The 16,977-nt window shown below is 46.7% G+C and overlaps 1 protein-coding gene across 7 annotated transcripts in view; it reads right to left on the reverse strand.

The window, feature by feature from the left end:
• The window catches only part of SDK1 (sidekick cell adhesion molecule 1), a 510,565-nt gene that overhangs the window by 14,955 nt on the left and 478,633 nt on the right, over positions 1–16,977 (reverse strand). For 5 of the 7 annotated variants that reach the window (XM_064153645.1, XM_064153646.1, XM_064153643.1 and 2 more), the window contains 3 exons: positions 13,009–13,170; positions 11,716–11,841; positions 520–684 (listed from right to left, as the gene is read on the reverse strand). In XM_064153645.1, the coding sequence (XP_064009715.1) occupies positions 520–684; positions 11,716–11,841; positions 13,009–13,170 (453 nt within the window). Of the gene's footprint in view, positions 1–519; positions 685–10,644; positions 11,320–11,715; positions 11,842–13,008; positions 13,171–16,977 lie in introns of those variants that run through there. The other 2 variants (XM_064153649.1, XM_064153648.1) reach the window with 2 other exon arrangements.

Here is a 16,977-nt window from a genome sequence, read left to right on the forward strand (position 1 = left end):
GGCTCTCTTGGCCACCTGGGCACACTATTGGCTCATGTTCAGGAGGGTATCAATCAACACCCCCAGATCCCTCTCTGTCTGGCTGCTCTCCAGCCACTCCGACCCCAGCCTGTATCTCTCCATGGGGTTGTTGTAGCCAAAGTGCAGCACCCTGCACTTGGAGCTATTGAACCCCATCCCATTGGACTCTGCCCATCTGTGCAGGCGGTCAAGGTCCCGCTGCAGAGCCCTTCTGCCCTCCAACTCAGTCATATCTGCCCCCAGCTTAGTGTCATCTGCAAACTTGCTGATGACTGACTCGATGCCCTCATCCAGATCATCTATGAAGATGTTAAAGAGGATGGGGCCCAGCACTGATCCCTGAGGGACACCACTAGTGTATGACTCTGGGTGTATCCGAAAACAAGTGTAACCAAGCTGCCCTTGAGTATTTGTTGCCAGTAGGGAATCTGAGTTTTTCCCATGTCCCAGCCCCAAGAAATTTCAATGGAAAAGATGATATTTAAAATTGCTGATTACCTGATACTGGTACAGAAGAAGCACTTGGTTCTCCATAGCCAAATTCATTGACGGCCACCACCCGAAATTCATAGGTCACACCCTGCTTGAGTTTGTCCAGGCCAACCGTGTAGGAGGTAGCACTGCGAGGGATGTCCTTCACAAACATGTCCCACAGCCCTTCATCTAGGAAAGCAGCAAGGAGAGAAACAGCATGAACTGGGTGACTTGGCACTTCCCTCTGCCCCTGACAAAACCAAGCCATTCATTGTGTGTCTCAGCCACAGGCACTGGATGTGCTTACCTGGGGGTTGCTCAGTGATATGCATGAATGTCAGAATGCCCTGCAAGACTCAATCTGTAGAGGTATTTACTCATGGTGGGGTCTAACAATAGCCCAGATGCAAGAGGTCTCCTTCAAAATCTGGAGCAGCACCCATTGAGCTGGCTAGAACAGCTGCCAGCCATCAGGGTCCCTCCTGATTAGGTAAGGCCACTGTTATCAGCTTGACCTTTATTTGACAAAGCAAGTAAACCCAAAGCAACCTGCTACATCAGTGAGTCCTTACCACACACATCTTCCCTGCTGTTTACCTTGCTAAACTGACTCTTCAATCATAGAACCACGGCATGCATTGGGTTAGAAGGACCTTTAAAGCTTGTCTAGTCCAACTGTCTTTGCAGTGAGCAGGGACATAGAATCATAGAATCAGTCAGGGTCAGAAGGGAGCACAAGGATCATCTAGTTCCAAGCCCCCTGCCATGGGCAGGGACACCCTACCCGAGATCAGGCTGCCCACAGCCTCATCCAGCCTGGCCTTAAACACCTCCAGGGATGGGGCCTCAACCATCTCCTTGGGCAACCTATTCCAAGGTCTCACCACTCTCATGCTCAACAACTTCTTTCTAACATCCAGGCTGAATCTATCCATTTCTAGCTTTGTTCCATTCCCCCCAGTCCTATCACTACCTGACAGCCTAAAAAAGTCCCTCCCCAGCTTTCTTGTAGGCCCCCTTAAGATATTTAAAGGCCATAATAGGGTGACCTGGGAGCCTTCTCCTCTCCAGACTGAACAGGTGCTCCAGCCCTCTGATAATCCCCATAGCCCTTCTCTAGACATCTTCCAGTGCATCCATATCCCTCTTGTAATAGGGGCTCCAGAACTTCAACTCAATCAGGTTGCTGATGTTCAACTGGAACTGGTTGCTGATGTTCAGTCAGGTTGCTTGTTCAAATGGAATTGCAACCTGAGCCAGTGTCTCACCACCTTGCACATAAAAGAATTCTTCCTTATATCTAGTCTAAATCTCCCTCTCTGAGTTTAAAGCCATCGCCCCTCACCCTGTCACAACAGCCTCTGCTAAAAAGCTTTTCACTGAAGTGTGTAGGCTTTGCGAACTAACAAAAGGTTTGGGTCCAGGCAAGGAGTCCTGTGGCCTCATGTGAAGTGGTGCCTGGTGGATTGGTGTCACTGGGGTGCTGTTTGTGTCACAGTGTCAGTGGTGAGCTGTCCTTCACGTGTGCTGGCCTGCAGGCTGGCACCTCCTGCAGAGCGAGACAGCCAGCACCGCGCTCCTCTGCCAGGCATTTTTAAACAGCAGTGACTTTTTGCTTGTCTCATAAACCCCTCAGACTGGCTAGACACACACAATGCCATTCTGTTGAGGATGTTTCAGCAGGGTAATCTTGGTTCTCAGCAGCCATACTGACACTGATCCTGATGCACACCCTGAGAGGATCCTCTGGCCCCTGATCCATACCCGTAAGCTTGTATTCTCTTCACTACACTGGCACCACCTTTGAACAAGATGGATGCTGTTAGCAGTAGGAACCAAGCCACCTATAATTAAAAATGCCAGTCAATAATGTTGAGTGCAGCAATCGAACATGAATCCAACCAGAATGCAGTGCTGTAACAATTGGTAGCCAGCAAAAGGGAGTCGCTGCCGGCGCATGGGGCCAAACTCTCAACTAGCCTAAGCCAGCATAGCTCTCACAGACCTGACCACACAAGAATCCCACTGGGCTTTTATTTTTGGTTTCCAGAGCTGTTCAAGCAATGTCTATTTTTCTCTGCATGTCCCACAGCAATGGGAATAGAGTGGCAACCTCTGCATGGAGATGACTCCAGCACAGAGGTTGCCTGCTTTGAAAAGAAGCCCTCTGCACTGTGAGATTCAAGCACCAGCATGACTTCTGCAGCTTGAGGTGTTATCAAGGTAACAATAAAACAGGAGGCAGCAGCACTGCCCTCAGTGACTTGCTCTGCTGCTGCAATGCGAGGCAGGAATCTGTTCTCATTTGCTTTGCGTTTACCTGAGCGTAAGCTAATTGAAGTCATCGCAGTGATTCCAGAATTGTACTGGTGTAACAGAGCAAAACTTGGCCCAAGGCCTACTGCTGTGCGACAGGGAACAGCAGCAGAGATGGATTGATTAACACTGCAGGTGCATTTCCATGTGAACGTTTTAACTTTGGCATCAGTAAATATTGGCTCAGTAATTTGTACTGTGCTGCACATCTAGCAACACACACAATGACTAACAACTCCCAAACTACATCTTTTCTGATCAGGAGGATTGGCAGTCTCAGTGGATGCAAAAAGCAGGCTGAAATGTTATTGTTCCAGCTACATTTGAGAAATGCCACAGAACAATAAAAAAATAGGTGATTTTTCTGTCATGCTTAAAATTCAGACCAATGCATTATTCACCAGCATGATCAGAGTATAATGAAGTTATCATAATGCACCATTGTTATGTATTAGCTGGATATTACAATGGCTATAAAACAAGAGATAAAATATTGACTTCCCTTTTACAGGGCAATAGAAGGCAAGATTATTTCTACCATGTAAACTGACAATGTAATAAAAAGGGAGCCTGGGATTTAGTTTCTCTGAAGAGGGTGGGGTGAGGGATGCACTTTCAAAGTTGGATTGTTGTAACCACCAATACCAGGAAGATGTATCTCAGACTATAAAATATTGCCATAATTGCTAGAATTGCCTGAGCTTTCATAAACACATTTGTAAACAGCAATAAGAGAATTTGAGCCCATTGTGAATTGTCTGAAAAGCAATTTGTTTGCATTGAAAGCCACTTAAATGGGGAAAGAAAAGGCAACAATAAAAATGAATGTTCAACACTCATTGCAACAAACACAACTGTTCACTTCCTCACTCATTTTCTCAAACCTATAGGGCTACATGGTGCAGAACATCCAACAGACCAAGAAGTGCAAGTTGAGCCACTGTGTAGAGCATGCAAAAAGTTGGGAACGCCACCCTGCAGAAGCCAGCACTGCATTTCCACATCTCTGTCCCCTTGGTTATGGCAGAGATGGTAGATATTTCTTGGGAAGGATTCCTGTCTCACAGGGACCCAGAGATGATCCAACTGGTGGCCATATCTTCCATGGTCTATCCACTTCGATTCACTGAAAAAATCTCTGCCATAATGTCTTTGTGGGACAGGAAACAGAGCTTGGCCACGATTGCACCAGCATGCGAGCCTTGGCGTGGCAGAGAGTCGCTCATGCAGCTACAGCGGTCAGAAATCTGCAGAGTGGCAGCCTGGCAACAGGGACTTCTTTACGTCTGCCCCATTGCTACTGCACAAGTAGAATCATAGAATCAATCAGGTCGGAAGAGACCTCCAAGATCATCCACTCCAACCTAGCATCCAGCCCCATCCAGTCAACCAGACCATGGCACAAAGTGCCTCATCCAGGCTTTGCTTCAACACCTCCAGGGATAGCGACTCCACCACCTCCCTGGGCAGCCCATTCCAATGCCAATCACTCTCTCTGCCAACAACTTCCTCCTAACATCCAGCCTACATCTCCCCTGGCACAACTTGAGACTGTGTCCCCTCCTTCTGTTGCTGGTTGCCTGGCAGAAGAGACCAACCCCTACTTGGCTACAGCCTCTCTTCAGGTAACTGTAGTCAGCAATGAGGTCAGCCCTAAGCCTCCTCTTCTCCAGGCTGCACACCCCCAGCTCCCTCAGCCTCTCCTCACAGGTCTGTGCTCCAGGCTCCTCACCAGCTTCATTGCCCTTCTCTGGACACGTTCCAGTACCTCAACATCTCTCTTGAATTGAGGAGCCCAGAGAAATCTGCAGAGCGGCAGCCTAGCAATGGGGACTTCCTTATCACAGTATCATCAGGGTTGGAAGAGACCTCACAGATCATCAAGTCCAACCCTGTACCACAGAGCTCAAGGCTAGACCATGGCACCAAGTGCCACATCCAACCTTGCCTTGAACAGCCCCCAGGGATGTCTGCCCCATTGCTGCCTCCAAGCAAATGCTATGCCTGAGTACAGTCTGTGGCTTCCCAAATCCTGTCTAACAAGGTTTTAAATTCCATAGCCCCAATTAATTTATCTTCTCTCCATCTGGAATATCCAGGCTCCACTTTGTAGACAGAAACTGCAATTGGATATATCCAAACTTAAAACATTTTTTATTTCAGTGATGAGCTTAGAGATGAAATATTGAACACAAACACACACACAGGGACTCTTCTAAATTCATTCACTGTATCACTTCCCTCACCCCTCAAAACTAGGTTTGCTCTAAATGTTAGAAGTTCTGCTGAAAGAGAATTCATTAGAAGGTCACCTGTGATAGGAAAGATTGGCCTTTACGTTCAGTAGAAAATCATTAGCACACTGCATGCAGTATTTTCCACTCAGTTTAGGGATGCACACACCATGGCTGGGATATCAACTGGGTATGAACTCACAGAAACTGCTCAGAAAAGCAAAGCTGGCAACACAACTCCTGCGGTGAGGTGGTAGGGCTCAGCCAGCCCCAGCTCACACCTGGCTAATACCCAAGAGAGGTAGCACAGCTGGCAGCAAGCTCACAAATGCTTATTCTTCAATAACATCTGTCCCTTTATCTTTTGGTATGGCTTTGCACTGGGCACTCAGCTTCTTTACAAAAAACCCTGTCCTAAATCCCAGGCTCACAGGATGTTAGGGGTTGGAAGGGACCCAAAGAGATCATTGAGTCCAACTCCCCTGCCAGAGCAGGACCATACAATCCAGCACAGATCACAGAGGAACACATCCAGGCCTTGAAAGGCTCCAGAGAAGGAGACTCCACAACCTCTCTGGGGAGCCTGTGCCAGTGCTCTGTGACCCTTACAGTAAAGAAGTTACCCCTTGTGTTGAGGTTGAACCTCTTATGCTGCAACCTACACCTATTGCTGCTTGTCCCATCCCAGGGAGCAGTGAGCAGAGCCTGTCCCCCTGCTCCTGACCCCGAGATGTTTATAATAATTTATTAAATCCCCTCTCAGCCTTCTCTTCTCCAGACTAAAAAGTCCCAGGCCCCTCAGCCTCTCCTCATCAGGCAGTGCCCTCCAGTCCTCTAATTATCCTTGTAGCTCTCCGTTGGACCTTCTCCAGCAGATCCCTCTCCCTCTTCAACTGAGGAGCCCCAAACTGAACGCAGTATTCAAGATGAGGTCTCAGCAGAGCAGAGGAGAAGGAGAACCAGTGGCTGATGGAAAAACAGCTTCTCAGCAAAACACACTTTTCTTTACTTTTTGCTGCTATCAATGCTTCCCCAGACCCTCCCCCAGCCCTATTCCCTGCTGAGATTTGATCTTTACCTCCCAGACTTCTGCATCCAGTTTGGGAGTGAGGCACACACGTGGAGAGAAGAGCTGAATGACAGGGGAAGATGAAGTCACCTCTGCCCTACCATGATGTCCAGCCTGCCCCAGCCATCCCGTGTCGGTGAGGAGCAGCACGGCGTGGCGCAGCCATACACAGCAGCCACGGGGCAGCCTGCCTTCACAGGCAATTAATCGAGGTCTCCATGCTGAATGAAACTGTCAGGCAGCAGCAAAGGCTCCTGGCTCTCTCCCGGCTCTGCTAACTGGGGCCACTAAAACACAAGTGCCATGCTGTGGCTGCGGAGATGGAAAGCTGTCAGCTAGCGGGGTCTGAACCGGCAGCCTTCCGCTCTTGGATTAAGACACAGCCCTGCTGTAAAACTTCCTCCTAGTTACTCACTGGGAGCTTTATGAGGGGAGAAGCTGCTGAGAGTTAAGCACCAGCTGAAGGCGAGCGGTGCTCCTCCTGCAGAGGACAAAACCAGCATGTGGATGTTTGTGTCAGAGGCAAAGGGCTGGATTATCATGCAAACTTGCGAGAGGACAGGAATGGGAAGTGAAGGCTGACAAACTGTCAGCCTCGGCGCATCGTCTGCGAGCAGCAGCCAACCAAAGGCCCCATGGCAGATGCCGGCAATGCAGCTGCACCCTTCACTTTGAATTTACTGACTTCTGCTGGTTCCTGGCCACGTTTGACACTGTGCTCCCTCATTTGGTTAAAAATAGAGAAGGAAGAAAACAGAAAAAACATTCCTCGAGACACCAGAAGGGAAACTGAAGCGAGATCTGCCCTCGAGGTGTGGGAAGTGAATCCCAGCGCTTCTGGGAAGGACAACCCCCACTTCAAGTAGATGAGTTCTTCCCCAAAAGGTTTGATCATGGCATTGATCATCTTGGCCACTGATTTAACAAGGCCAAGTGCAGGGTTCTGCACTTTGGCCACAACAACCCCAAGCAGCACTACAGGCTGGGGACAGAGTGGCTGAGAGCAGCCAGGAAGAAAGGGACCTGGGGGTACTGGTAGATAGTAGCTGAAGATGAGGCAGCAGTGTGCCCAGGTGGCCAAGAGAGCCAATGGCATCCTGGCCTGCATCAGGAACAGTGTGGCCAGTAGGACAAGGGAGGTTATTCTGCCCCTGTACTCAGCACTGGTCAGGCCACACCTTGAGTACAGTGTCCAGTTCTGGGCTCCTCAATTCAAGAGAGATGTTGAGGTGCTGGAACATGTCCAGAGAAGGGCAACAAAGCTGGTGAGGGGCCTGGAACACAAACCCTGTGAGGAGAGGCTGAGGGAGCTGGGAGTGTGCAGCCTGCAGAAGAGGAGGCTCAGGGCAGACCTCATTGATGTCTACAACTACCTGCAGGGAGGCTGTAGCCAGGTGGGGTTGGTCTCTTCTGCCAGACAACCAGCAACAGAACAAGGGGACACAGTCTCAAGTTGTGCCAGGGGAGGTGTAGGCTGGATGTTAGGAGGAAGTTGTTGGCAGAGAGAGTGATTGGCATTGGAATGGGCTGCCCAGGGAGGTGGTGGAGTCACTGTCCCTGGAGGTGTTCAAGCAAAGCCTGGATGAGGCACTTAGTGCCATGGTCTGGTTGAATGGCTAGGGCTGGGTGCTAGGTTGGACTGGATGATCTTGGAGGTCTCTTCCAACCTCGTTGATTCTATGATCTTGGTGAGCAAAAGCCCACTTTTCTGATTTGCTTATATCTTAAGCTTATGACTTGTGGCTGATCTGTGTTTAACTGGCCTGTCCACGCCAACCAGTGTGCTAAAAATATTATTATTGGATGCATGTGAAGATGCAATTCTCTCTGGGCTAAAGTCATCACCTGCTTGGAATAAAACAAACAAACAAAACTCAAAATGTACGAAGTGGAGAGGAAGCAGAGGAGGAAATATCAGCTCATCGGGCTATGAAGTTGATTGACCCAGTGAAGTCACACTTGGTGTATTGTGCCTACTGGGCTCTCCAGTTCAAGAGGGCCAGGGAACTACTGGAGAGTGTCCACTGGAGAGCCACATAGATGATTAGTGGACTGGAGCATCTCTCTTTTGAGGAGAGGCTGAGTCACCTTCTCTGAAGACATTTAAAGCTCATCTGGTTGCACTCCTGTGTAACTTGCTCTAGACAAATCTGCATCAGCAGAGGGAGCAGACTAAATGATCTCCTGAAGTCCCTTCCATCACCCTACTGTTCTGTGATTCTCTAACCAAATACCTACACAGCTGCCCTGCAGCTGAAGATAGCTGAAGCAGGCCAACACAGGCACAAAGGTCTCATGCTGGCAGTTACTTATCCACAAGCACTCCTGGCAGCATGGATCCCTAGAACCCTATGTGGAAACACCTCACTTGTAGACAGGGGTTAACCGGGAATGCAAGTGGGTGTGAAACTGCTTGGAACTTTGCAGGTCCTGTGCCCATGATTAAAGCACAATGCAGAGAGAGGAGCCTTGGATGTGGCACAGGGATGAGAAAAGAGAGGGAAAAAACAACTTCTCTACTCCTTCCAGCAGCACTGGGAATCTTAACATTGTTGTGCCATTTCTGTCCTTTCCTCTGTATAGGAGGACTGAGGATGCGATCTAATACCCATTCCTTAGACAGCCTAACTGATGTCTGGGGAGTGCTTATCGTGGCAGTGATGGAAGCTGCTTAATTGTATTTCTTACAGTGCACAAGGAGCTAAACTGGAACCTTCTCCAAGGATGAAGAAGCTGAAGGAAAAGAAAACCTTCTCTTTCTGAATTGTCTTCTTCCTCCAGCATTGATCACCCTGGGAAAAATATTGGTGTGCCTGCTGCATCCCTATGTCTAAGTGTACTGAAAATGCAGAAGAGACAGACAGGCTGGTCACCTCCCATAAACCTGAGAAAGAAATGGAGAGATCAAATGAACGATCTCAGCTGCTTGCTGCTGCCATTGCTAAACCCATCTGGGCAACTGGAGCCCTGGGAGACACAGCAGGGCAGTGGAAAATTCAAAGGGAAGTGACAAAAAGGGGGAAGGGTTTGCCATTCCTGACAGAAAGGCACCCTCCTACTCTTATGGAAGAGTCTTGGCAGGGAGCTACAGCAAGGAAAATGAGATGATACAGCATATAACGTTTGGGGTAATGAGGCCTATAATGGATGACACTTGAAATGTGAAACACTAAGGTAGTGGTATTGCATTTAAATATTGGCAACAAGCTAAAGCTTTTCATCTGTCTGCTTGATGCTCCTTTTTTATCTCAGAAGGGTGAATATCTTTTCTTTCCTTGATATTATGTGAAGGGCACAAGTCAACTGCTCTTCTCTTGGACAACTCCCTGAAAACAAAGGTGGCTCCAATCCACAACCTGCTATCTCCATAAATCAATCTGCAGAAACAAATTCTTAGAATTATATTAAGCCAGAAACTGCTCTGAATGACCAGACCTGACAGGAGGAATTAGTTCCCTGCTTTTGTTAAGCTCGTAATTTAGATTTCAAGCTCCTCCTTGCAAAGATGAGGAAGAAAAAGTGGCACAGAAAGGAAGCCAAGACTAGAGTGAAATAAGCAAACGTTCCAATTAGTCTGTCTCCTCTCCTGGATCACATTTCACGCTCCCTACAGCTGCAACCAGGATGAAGGATGAGAATCCAGCATACAAATGCCTAGTTCATTTGCTACAGCAGCATGAATAGGATTAAAATAATCTGAAGAGGAATTAAATGCCTCGACAGTCAGGTTGCAAGAGCAGGAGAATAAGAGCTATTCTGTGTGTTTCCAGGATCAGTGGAGTGGGGCCAGCAGAAGTGACCCAGGGTTAATGCAGCTCAGACCTGCCTTGGAGGGACTATTTTCCTCCTACTTAAAAAGAGTGGGCCACAAATCCTACATCCTTAGCCACGAACTGTGACATGTTTGTTCACATCCAACGATGAGACAAGGCCAGGAATATCAGATGAGTCTGCAATGTCACCGCTCGCACGAGTTGAATTTCCAGCTTGCAGAGAACCTGTACACGAGCTGCAGCTTTCTCTCCAAGAGGGTCTTACTCAGGAAGCCCTGTTCAGGCAAATGCAGCCTGGTAAGTGAACTTCAGTGATGAGCTGTTTGAGTTTAATCTGCTATCTAAACCACACTGTTGAAATAAGACAGGATATTTTCCACCTACGAAGAAATAAGGGCAGAAATCAATAAGCTGATGTAAGAGAAACAGAAGCGTGGCCCTGTCATGCCTCCAATTAAATCCCCCCCTTGATCACTCTGTGAAGCTCCAGTGCTTGGAGAAGGCACACATTGTCCTTTGACTTTGTTTTGAAAACAATTGTCAAGTGAAATGACAGAAATAGGGAAGAAATCTCAAGGTCCCAGCAGAGCTTCACTAGGGAAAATATTCTATTAGATGCAGGTATGGAAATACACATCTTCAGCAATGACCATGGAAATGCAGGCAATGATTTTGTTACTGGTCTGGTTAAACCTAATTAAAATAATTGGTTTGAAATGCCACCTTGCATTCCAGGCACCAACGAGAAGAAGGATCCTTTATATAATCAAACAGATAAGCATTTATTTAATCAATATATAATCATGCAACATGCAAGCACCTAGAAGTAAAAAAGGAAAGAACAAGCAGCCAACACGGATATGTCAAATATAAATCATGTCTAATTTCCTCCTGTGACAGGGTAGCAGACCTTGTCAATAGAGGAAAAGGAGCAGGCATCATCTATCCTGACTCCAGCAAAGCTTTTGACGTGGTGACATTCAAACGTGGCCTACGTGAAACAAGTATCTGGTAGATGCATCACCAGCTGGAAAACTGTCCTGAGCGAATGGTTATCAACAGCCACTGTCAGAGTGGAAGGAAATTATCAAGTGAGATTACACAGGGGTCTGGCAGCCTTCACTGTTCTTTCTTAATGACTTGGTCACCAGAAAGTGTGCACTTAGTGAGTTTGCAAGGGGAACCAAGCTGGGAGAGGCTGCAAACAGGCTGGAGCATATGCCTACTTTTATAATGACCTTGTCCAGCTGGGGAAACATTCTGGGAAAAGCAGAGTGCAGCTTCAGTAAGATGCAAATCCCAGAAGTGAAGGAGATCTGGGAAAGCACTGAGCAAAACTGTGGTGATGCAGAGATTCCTTCCCCGCCTGCTAATGCCTTCCCTGTAGAACAAATGGGGGAAGCGATGTGTACACGGTGCTCAAGTCCTTGCCCTGTTATTAACAGTAAAACAGTAATTAGCTGCTGTGCTCTGCTGCAGGGAGAGGACAGATTTCTATCTGTGGTCCTCACAAAGCAACTTTGCAAGCACTTATTAGCCCTTGTGCATGAAAGATGCAGTAAGCATTTAAATGAGTTTTAATTATTAACTATATTAGCTCATCAGTCGGATGATTTACCAGCGATAAAGCACAGTGAAAGCCAGAGCACTCAGCCTCATTTTCTGTCTCTTCCTAAACAGGAGACAATCTGCTAAGCCACATATTAATCCAGCTGTGGTTTAATACTGGTTGGCAGTAGCATTCTCTCACAAAATCCCATGATTTTACTGGGATGACTGAAGGAGGAGAGCTCATGTCACCAAGCTTTCTACACTTCTTGTGGCTTACCTGAGGGCCGTGCCTCTATAATGTAGCCCGTTGTAGGTTTTTCTCCTGCATCTCCCTCAGTCCATTGAAGAGTCAGTCCAGAAGCAGATTTTGTCACCAGAATTTCCTGAGGGGAGCCAGGTGACCCTGAAGGATGAACCAAAAATAGCAAATGGTGGTGGTACCGCAGACTGACTGCAGTGTTCTCCATTTCTTCTACCAATTCAGGAAGCAAAAAATAATCTAGACGTGTTGGTCGACATAGAGGCAACATAAACCAGCTCAGTGGGCTGGTATCAGCAGCTACACATAAATTGCTGGGGTTTACAGATACCTGTGTTAAGAAGGAAAGAGAAAAAACCCTCTCATTTTAACTAGTAGCATATCTGCAGTGTTTGCATATTGCCACTGCTATTTCTGACTTCAGAGTTTGAAGGCAGCCTCTGAGTATCAGGGAGAGGTTCATGGGGCCAGCTGCATCCCCATTCACTTGGGAAGATGCCACCATCACACTAGAGAGGATTCCTGCTTTCTACTGTCTGTGGTGGGGCATGAAAGTTAAGCTGTGAGTTCACAGCACTGCTGTCCCAGATAATGGCTGTGGAGGGTGAGGGTACTGCGATAAAACAAAAGCTTGTTGGCATCAAGAAGGGTGGAACTGCCAGAAGCGTCTCTGATGGAAGACACAAATATTCCCCAGAGCTGGAAAAGAAGCAAAATCAGAAATGAGACCATTACTTTGATGTGCTGTGATTTACTGGGTAGGCTTGTATCACTGGAGGGCATTTACCTTGTTAGATGATCTGTTTATCAAAATTACTGATCAAATAGGAAAACAAACCCTTTTGGTACACACATTGAACCAAGCTGGTGTTCAGCCTCGAGCTCCTCTTGACATATCAGGAACTGAATGAGCCAAAGTATCAGGAGAGAATAACTGTGAAGTCTTTCTGGCTTTACATCCAGGAACCTCTGCTGGTTTCAACGGAGTCATTCCAGTTCTGACTCCATGGCATAGCAGTACCATCAGAATGATGCACCACGCTGTCAGGCTGCAGCTCTCAAATCCCCAGCTAGCCCATTTGTGTTATGATTTATTCACACTGCTTTGTTTATTCACATCAGACTTCTAGATTATAGGAAAAAGGGAAACATGTTTTTCATGAGCAGTTGTGAAACCCACTGAATCATGTCCTGAGCTCCTGTGACTCAATTTCTCCTTGGCTTGGAAATTCATGCAAAGCCCTGAGTGTGCTATTCCCCACTGTTGGACCTTGTTTGAATAAGTGATCTGGCTTTTATGGTTCCACTTACCTTCTGCTGGCCCAGCTGTGACGTTGGCTTGCAGTTCAGGACCGTAGGCGATGGTTCGGGCTTGCACTCTGAATAAATAGGTCATGCCCTTGGTGAGATCTCGGACCTTCAACCAGCGCTGCCAGTTCCCTTTGATGTCCACAGTCACCACCTTACTTACCCCTGGAGAAGCCACACAGATAAAAGAATCGGAAGATTGCAGTGCAAAAAGAGAAATAAAGGGGAGCTTTTTACATCTGGATGGTAAGTAAAATTATCTAACAGTTTGCTAAGAAAGTATTTCTTACAATTAGCAGGAGTTTAAGTAGTGATAATAGCCAATTTTCAGCACTGATAAGTATAATTAGAGTTTAAGCTTGATAAGTGGGTACTGACAAGGAAAAGAACCTTACAACACAACGGGGAAATTACCAAGAGACTTCTTGCAACTTCACTAATTACTCTGGGAAGAAAGGAGGAGGCAAACGAAGGCGACTGCATGTTGCAGATCACTTTTTAAGCAAGCATTTCTCCGATGCTCCTTTGCCTCCTAACCTGCAACATTGCCTGGAGGAGAAAACAAGGGCCAGGTTCTTTCCTTTCATCTCCTCCTGTCATTCCCACCATTACCAAGTGAATGCAGAATGAAGGATGCCTTTGTCACAGGGATCCTGGGGATATAGATGCCACTGCAACAGGAGGTGCAATCAAAGCACTATTAGCTTGGACAAGGCTGAAGTCATCACTTGTGTTTCATTCCCTCTCTAAGGAACTTTTCATACATGGATGAATTAAAACCCGGTGCTGTTTTCTTCATCGAGGTTCAGAGATGGTTCCACATTTAGTTTCTCAGTGCTGCACTAAGGGCAATGAGTGCTTTGTAAACAAAAACGTGGCTTTCATTGAAACCTCCCAGCAGTAAGCCAATGGGAAGAATTTAGTTTATAAAATATCTTCCAGGATGAAGCTGGAATTTACAGTCTTTTTGCCATTCTTCTGCTTCTCTAGACATGCATAACACATTTCAAACCAAAACACAGAGCAGAAGAACGTTTTTCCCACTGGAGAAGCTTTCCTGCTCATTTATCTTTCGACAAGAATGTAGAGGAAAGATGTTTTTCAATCCAGATGCTTGCTTTATGCAAATCAGGAGGATGCCTTCAGTTTTTATCAGTTAAATAAAGAAAAATGTCTGAGCGATTTCTGTTCAAAGTTTTCTCTCAGATACAATTTATGTCTCGGGGAATCTTTTCTTGGTTAACGAGGAAGCAGTAAAAGTGCCCCCCTCCTTCCCTAGGTGTACTATTTCATTTCTCTGAGACAAATCAGGAAGCATTTGTCATTTTGAAGTCTTGTTCAGCAAAAAAAATAAAAAAATAAAAAAGGAACTGTTAAAAAAAAAAAGCTCCAGGGCAATTTTGTTGTCTATTATTGTGTAAAACATAATGCTGGAAAGCTTAAACAATAAAAGGTCAAACAGGGAAAGGACTGTGCTAAAGAACAGATCGCTCTGTTAGCAGAATCATAGAATCAGGCAGGTTGGAAGAGACCTCCAAGATCATCCAGTCCAACCTAACACCCAGCCCTATCCAGTCAACTAGACCATGGCACCAAGTGCCTCATCTAGGCTTTTCTTGAACACCTCCAGGAATGGTGACACCACCACGTCCCTGGGCAGCTCATTACAATGCCAATCACTCTCTCTGCCAACAACTTCCTCCTAACATCCAGCCTAGACCACCCCTGGCACAACTTGAGACTGTGTTCCCTTGTTCTGTTGCTGGTTGCCTGGCAGAAGAGACTAACCCCCACCTGGCTGCAGCCTCCCTTCAGGTAGATGTAGACAGTGATGAGGTCAAGTGAATGTGAAGGTCTGAAGAGGTGTCTTGGGAGTGGGAAGGCAGGAGGTGTCATCACCATGGTGAGGATGCTGGAGATGTTCAAGAAAAGACTGGGTGAGGCATTTAGTGCCATGGTCTAGATGACTGAATAGGGCTGTGTGCTAGGTTGGACTGGATGATCTTGGAGGTCTCTTCCAACCTGGTTGATTCTATGATTCTATGAAAATCATGACTGAGTGTCTTCAAATGATGCAAGAAAAAAGCTCCAGAGGGTCTGGTCTATCTGTGTTGGTGCATTGTAGTGTTGGCATGGAGGAATGCAAGACCTAGGGCTGGAAGGACACTCTGGGATTGTGGAGTCTGGCAGCTGCCTGCATTCAGCACCATTCTGTGCTCCATCTTCAAATGGACTTGGCTTTACCTTGCTCCCTAACTGAAGGGAGCTTCTCTATTGGAGGAAAACCGTGACACCAAGGGAGGGATTACAAGCATGGTGAGAGAATAAACGTGTTTGCTGAAAGGAAAACGCTGTCACAAGAGCAAATGGGTAGAAACTGGGGAATAAATTTAGGTTAAAACTGAGAATCTGAGGAAAATCTCTCCATAACCTCCCCACTTGTATCAGAAATCTACAGGGAAAGGAAAGACAAACTGGAGCCAGAGATAGCAGAGGCGAGGAAGAGAAGAAAATAAAGGAAAGATTCTGAGGGTGTTAAGTCAAATGCACACAGAGAAAACATGATCTGACACGTCCATGTTTTCAGAGGGGAAAAAGTGTATTCTTAAACATTGTGTAGGAATGAATAAAAGGCAGGAAATGCCCAAACTGCCTCCATCTCCTGCATACCCTCTGCACATTTCCTGGTCACAATCAGAAATGCTTTCTGCATTAGCTCTTTGTGCTCAGACCTGCCAGTCGTGAAGGCTGAAAGTGCTTTTATTCCTGTGTTTTCATTCTTGAATATAACTTTCTCAGTGCAGAAGATATGGATATTCAGGCAATATAGATCTTTATTCTTTACAGGAGAAGCAAATACGAGTGATTGATAACCTTATTTCTTCGGAAAAGAGTTTAAAATGGATTGGCAATGGCTGAAATTGCTCTCCCTGCTGTCACACTGCCAAAAGTTGGACATCCTATTGAACTATTGGCCATCTACCAGGAATATAAAAATACTAATAAGACCATCCACAAACTTTGTAATCTTTTCTAATTCACCTTTGGCATGAATTTGCATTTGTTTTCAGAAAATGGTCAAATCCTTCTATGCTGCTGCTCTGGCAAAATAATGAAACACTTGTGGCCACTCCATTGCTCTGCTCCAGCCTAAATCTAGAGTTGGGTTAAAAAGGTGCCTCCAGGCAGTTTAAGAGGGACAGGGATCTGCTGGAGAGGAGCAGAGGGCTACAAGGATGATTAGGGGACTGGAGCAACGAGTGATGAGGAGAGGCTGAGGGACCCAAGGCTTTTCAGTCTGGAGAAGAGAAGACTGAGAGGGGATTTAATCGATGTTTATAAATATCTGAGGGCTGGGGGGGTCGGAGCGGGGGACAGGCTCTGCTCACTTGCTCCCTGGGATAGGACAAGGAGCAATGGATGGAAGCTGCAGCATAGGAGGTTCCAGCTCAACACAAGGGGCAGCTTCTTCACTGCAAGGGTCACAGAGTGCTGGCACAGGCTGCCCAGAGAAGATGTGGAGTCTGCTTCCCTGAAGACTTTCAAAGCCTGTCTGGATGTGTTCCTCTGTGATCTGTGTTAGATAGTATTGCCCTGCTCTGGCAGGGGGGCTGGACTCAATGATCTTTTTGGGTCCCTTCCAACCCCTAACATCCTGTGATCCTGTGAAAACTCCACACAAGCAGACACAACCACATTCCTAACACAGTTATTTTCACCTGTCAGTGGTCCCACTGATGACTAGTACATCTGATGCCTGGGCAATCTTTATGATAACAGAAGTGACACACGATTTGATAAGCGACACGAATGCGTCTGACGACTATTCTGGGACAGAGCCTACTCAGCAATTTCAATGCTGGGAGACAATCAGGCACTCTCAGAGCTGAGTTTCCTCTTCACCCATACCAGGTAACGACGACCACAAAATGGCTTTTCAAATCACACAGAATATAGTTTGTGTGAGAAAAT

This window comes from Pogoniulus pusillus, chromosome 13, assembly GCF_015220805.1.
Source record: "Pogoniulus pusillus isolate bPogPus1 chromosome 13, bPogPus1.pri, whole genome shotgun sequence".
Classification (NCBI taxonomy): domain Eukaryota; kingdom Metazoa; phylum Chordata; class Aves; order Piciformes; family Lybiidae; genus Pogoniulus; species Pogoniulus pusillus.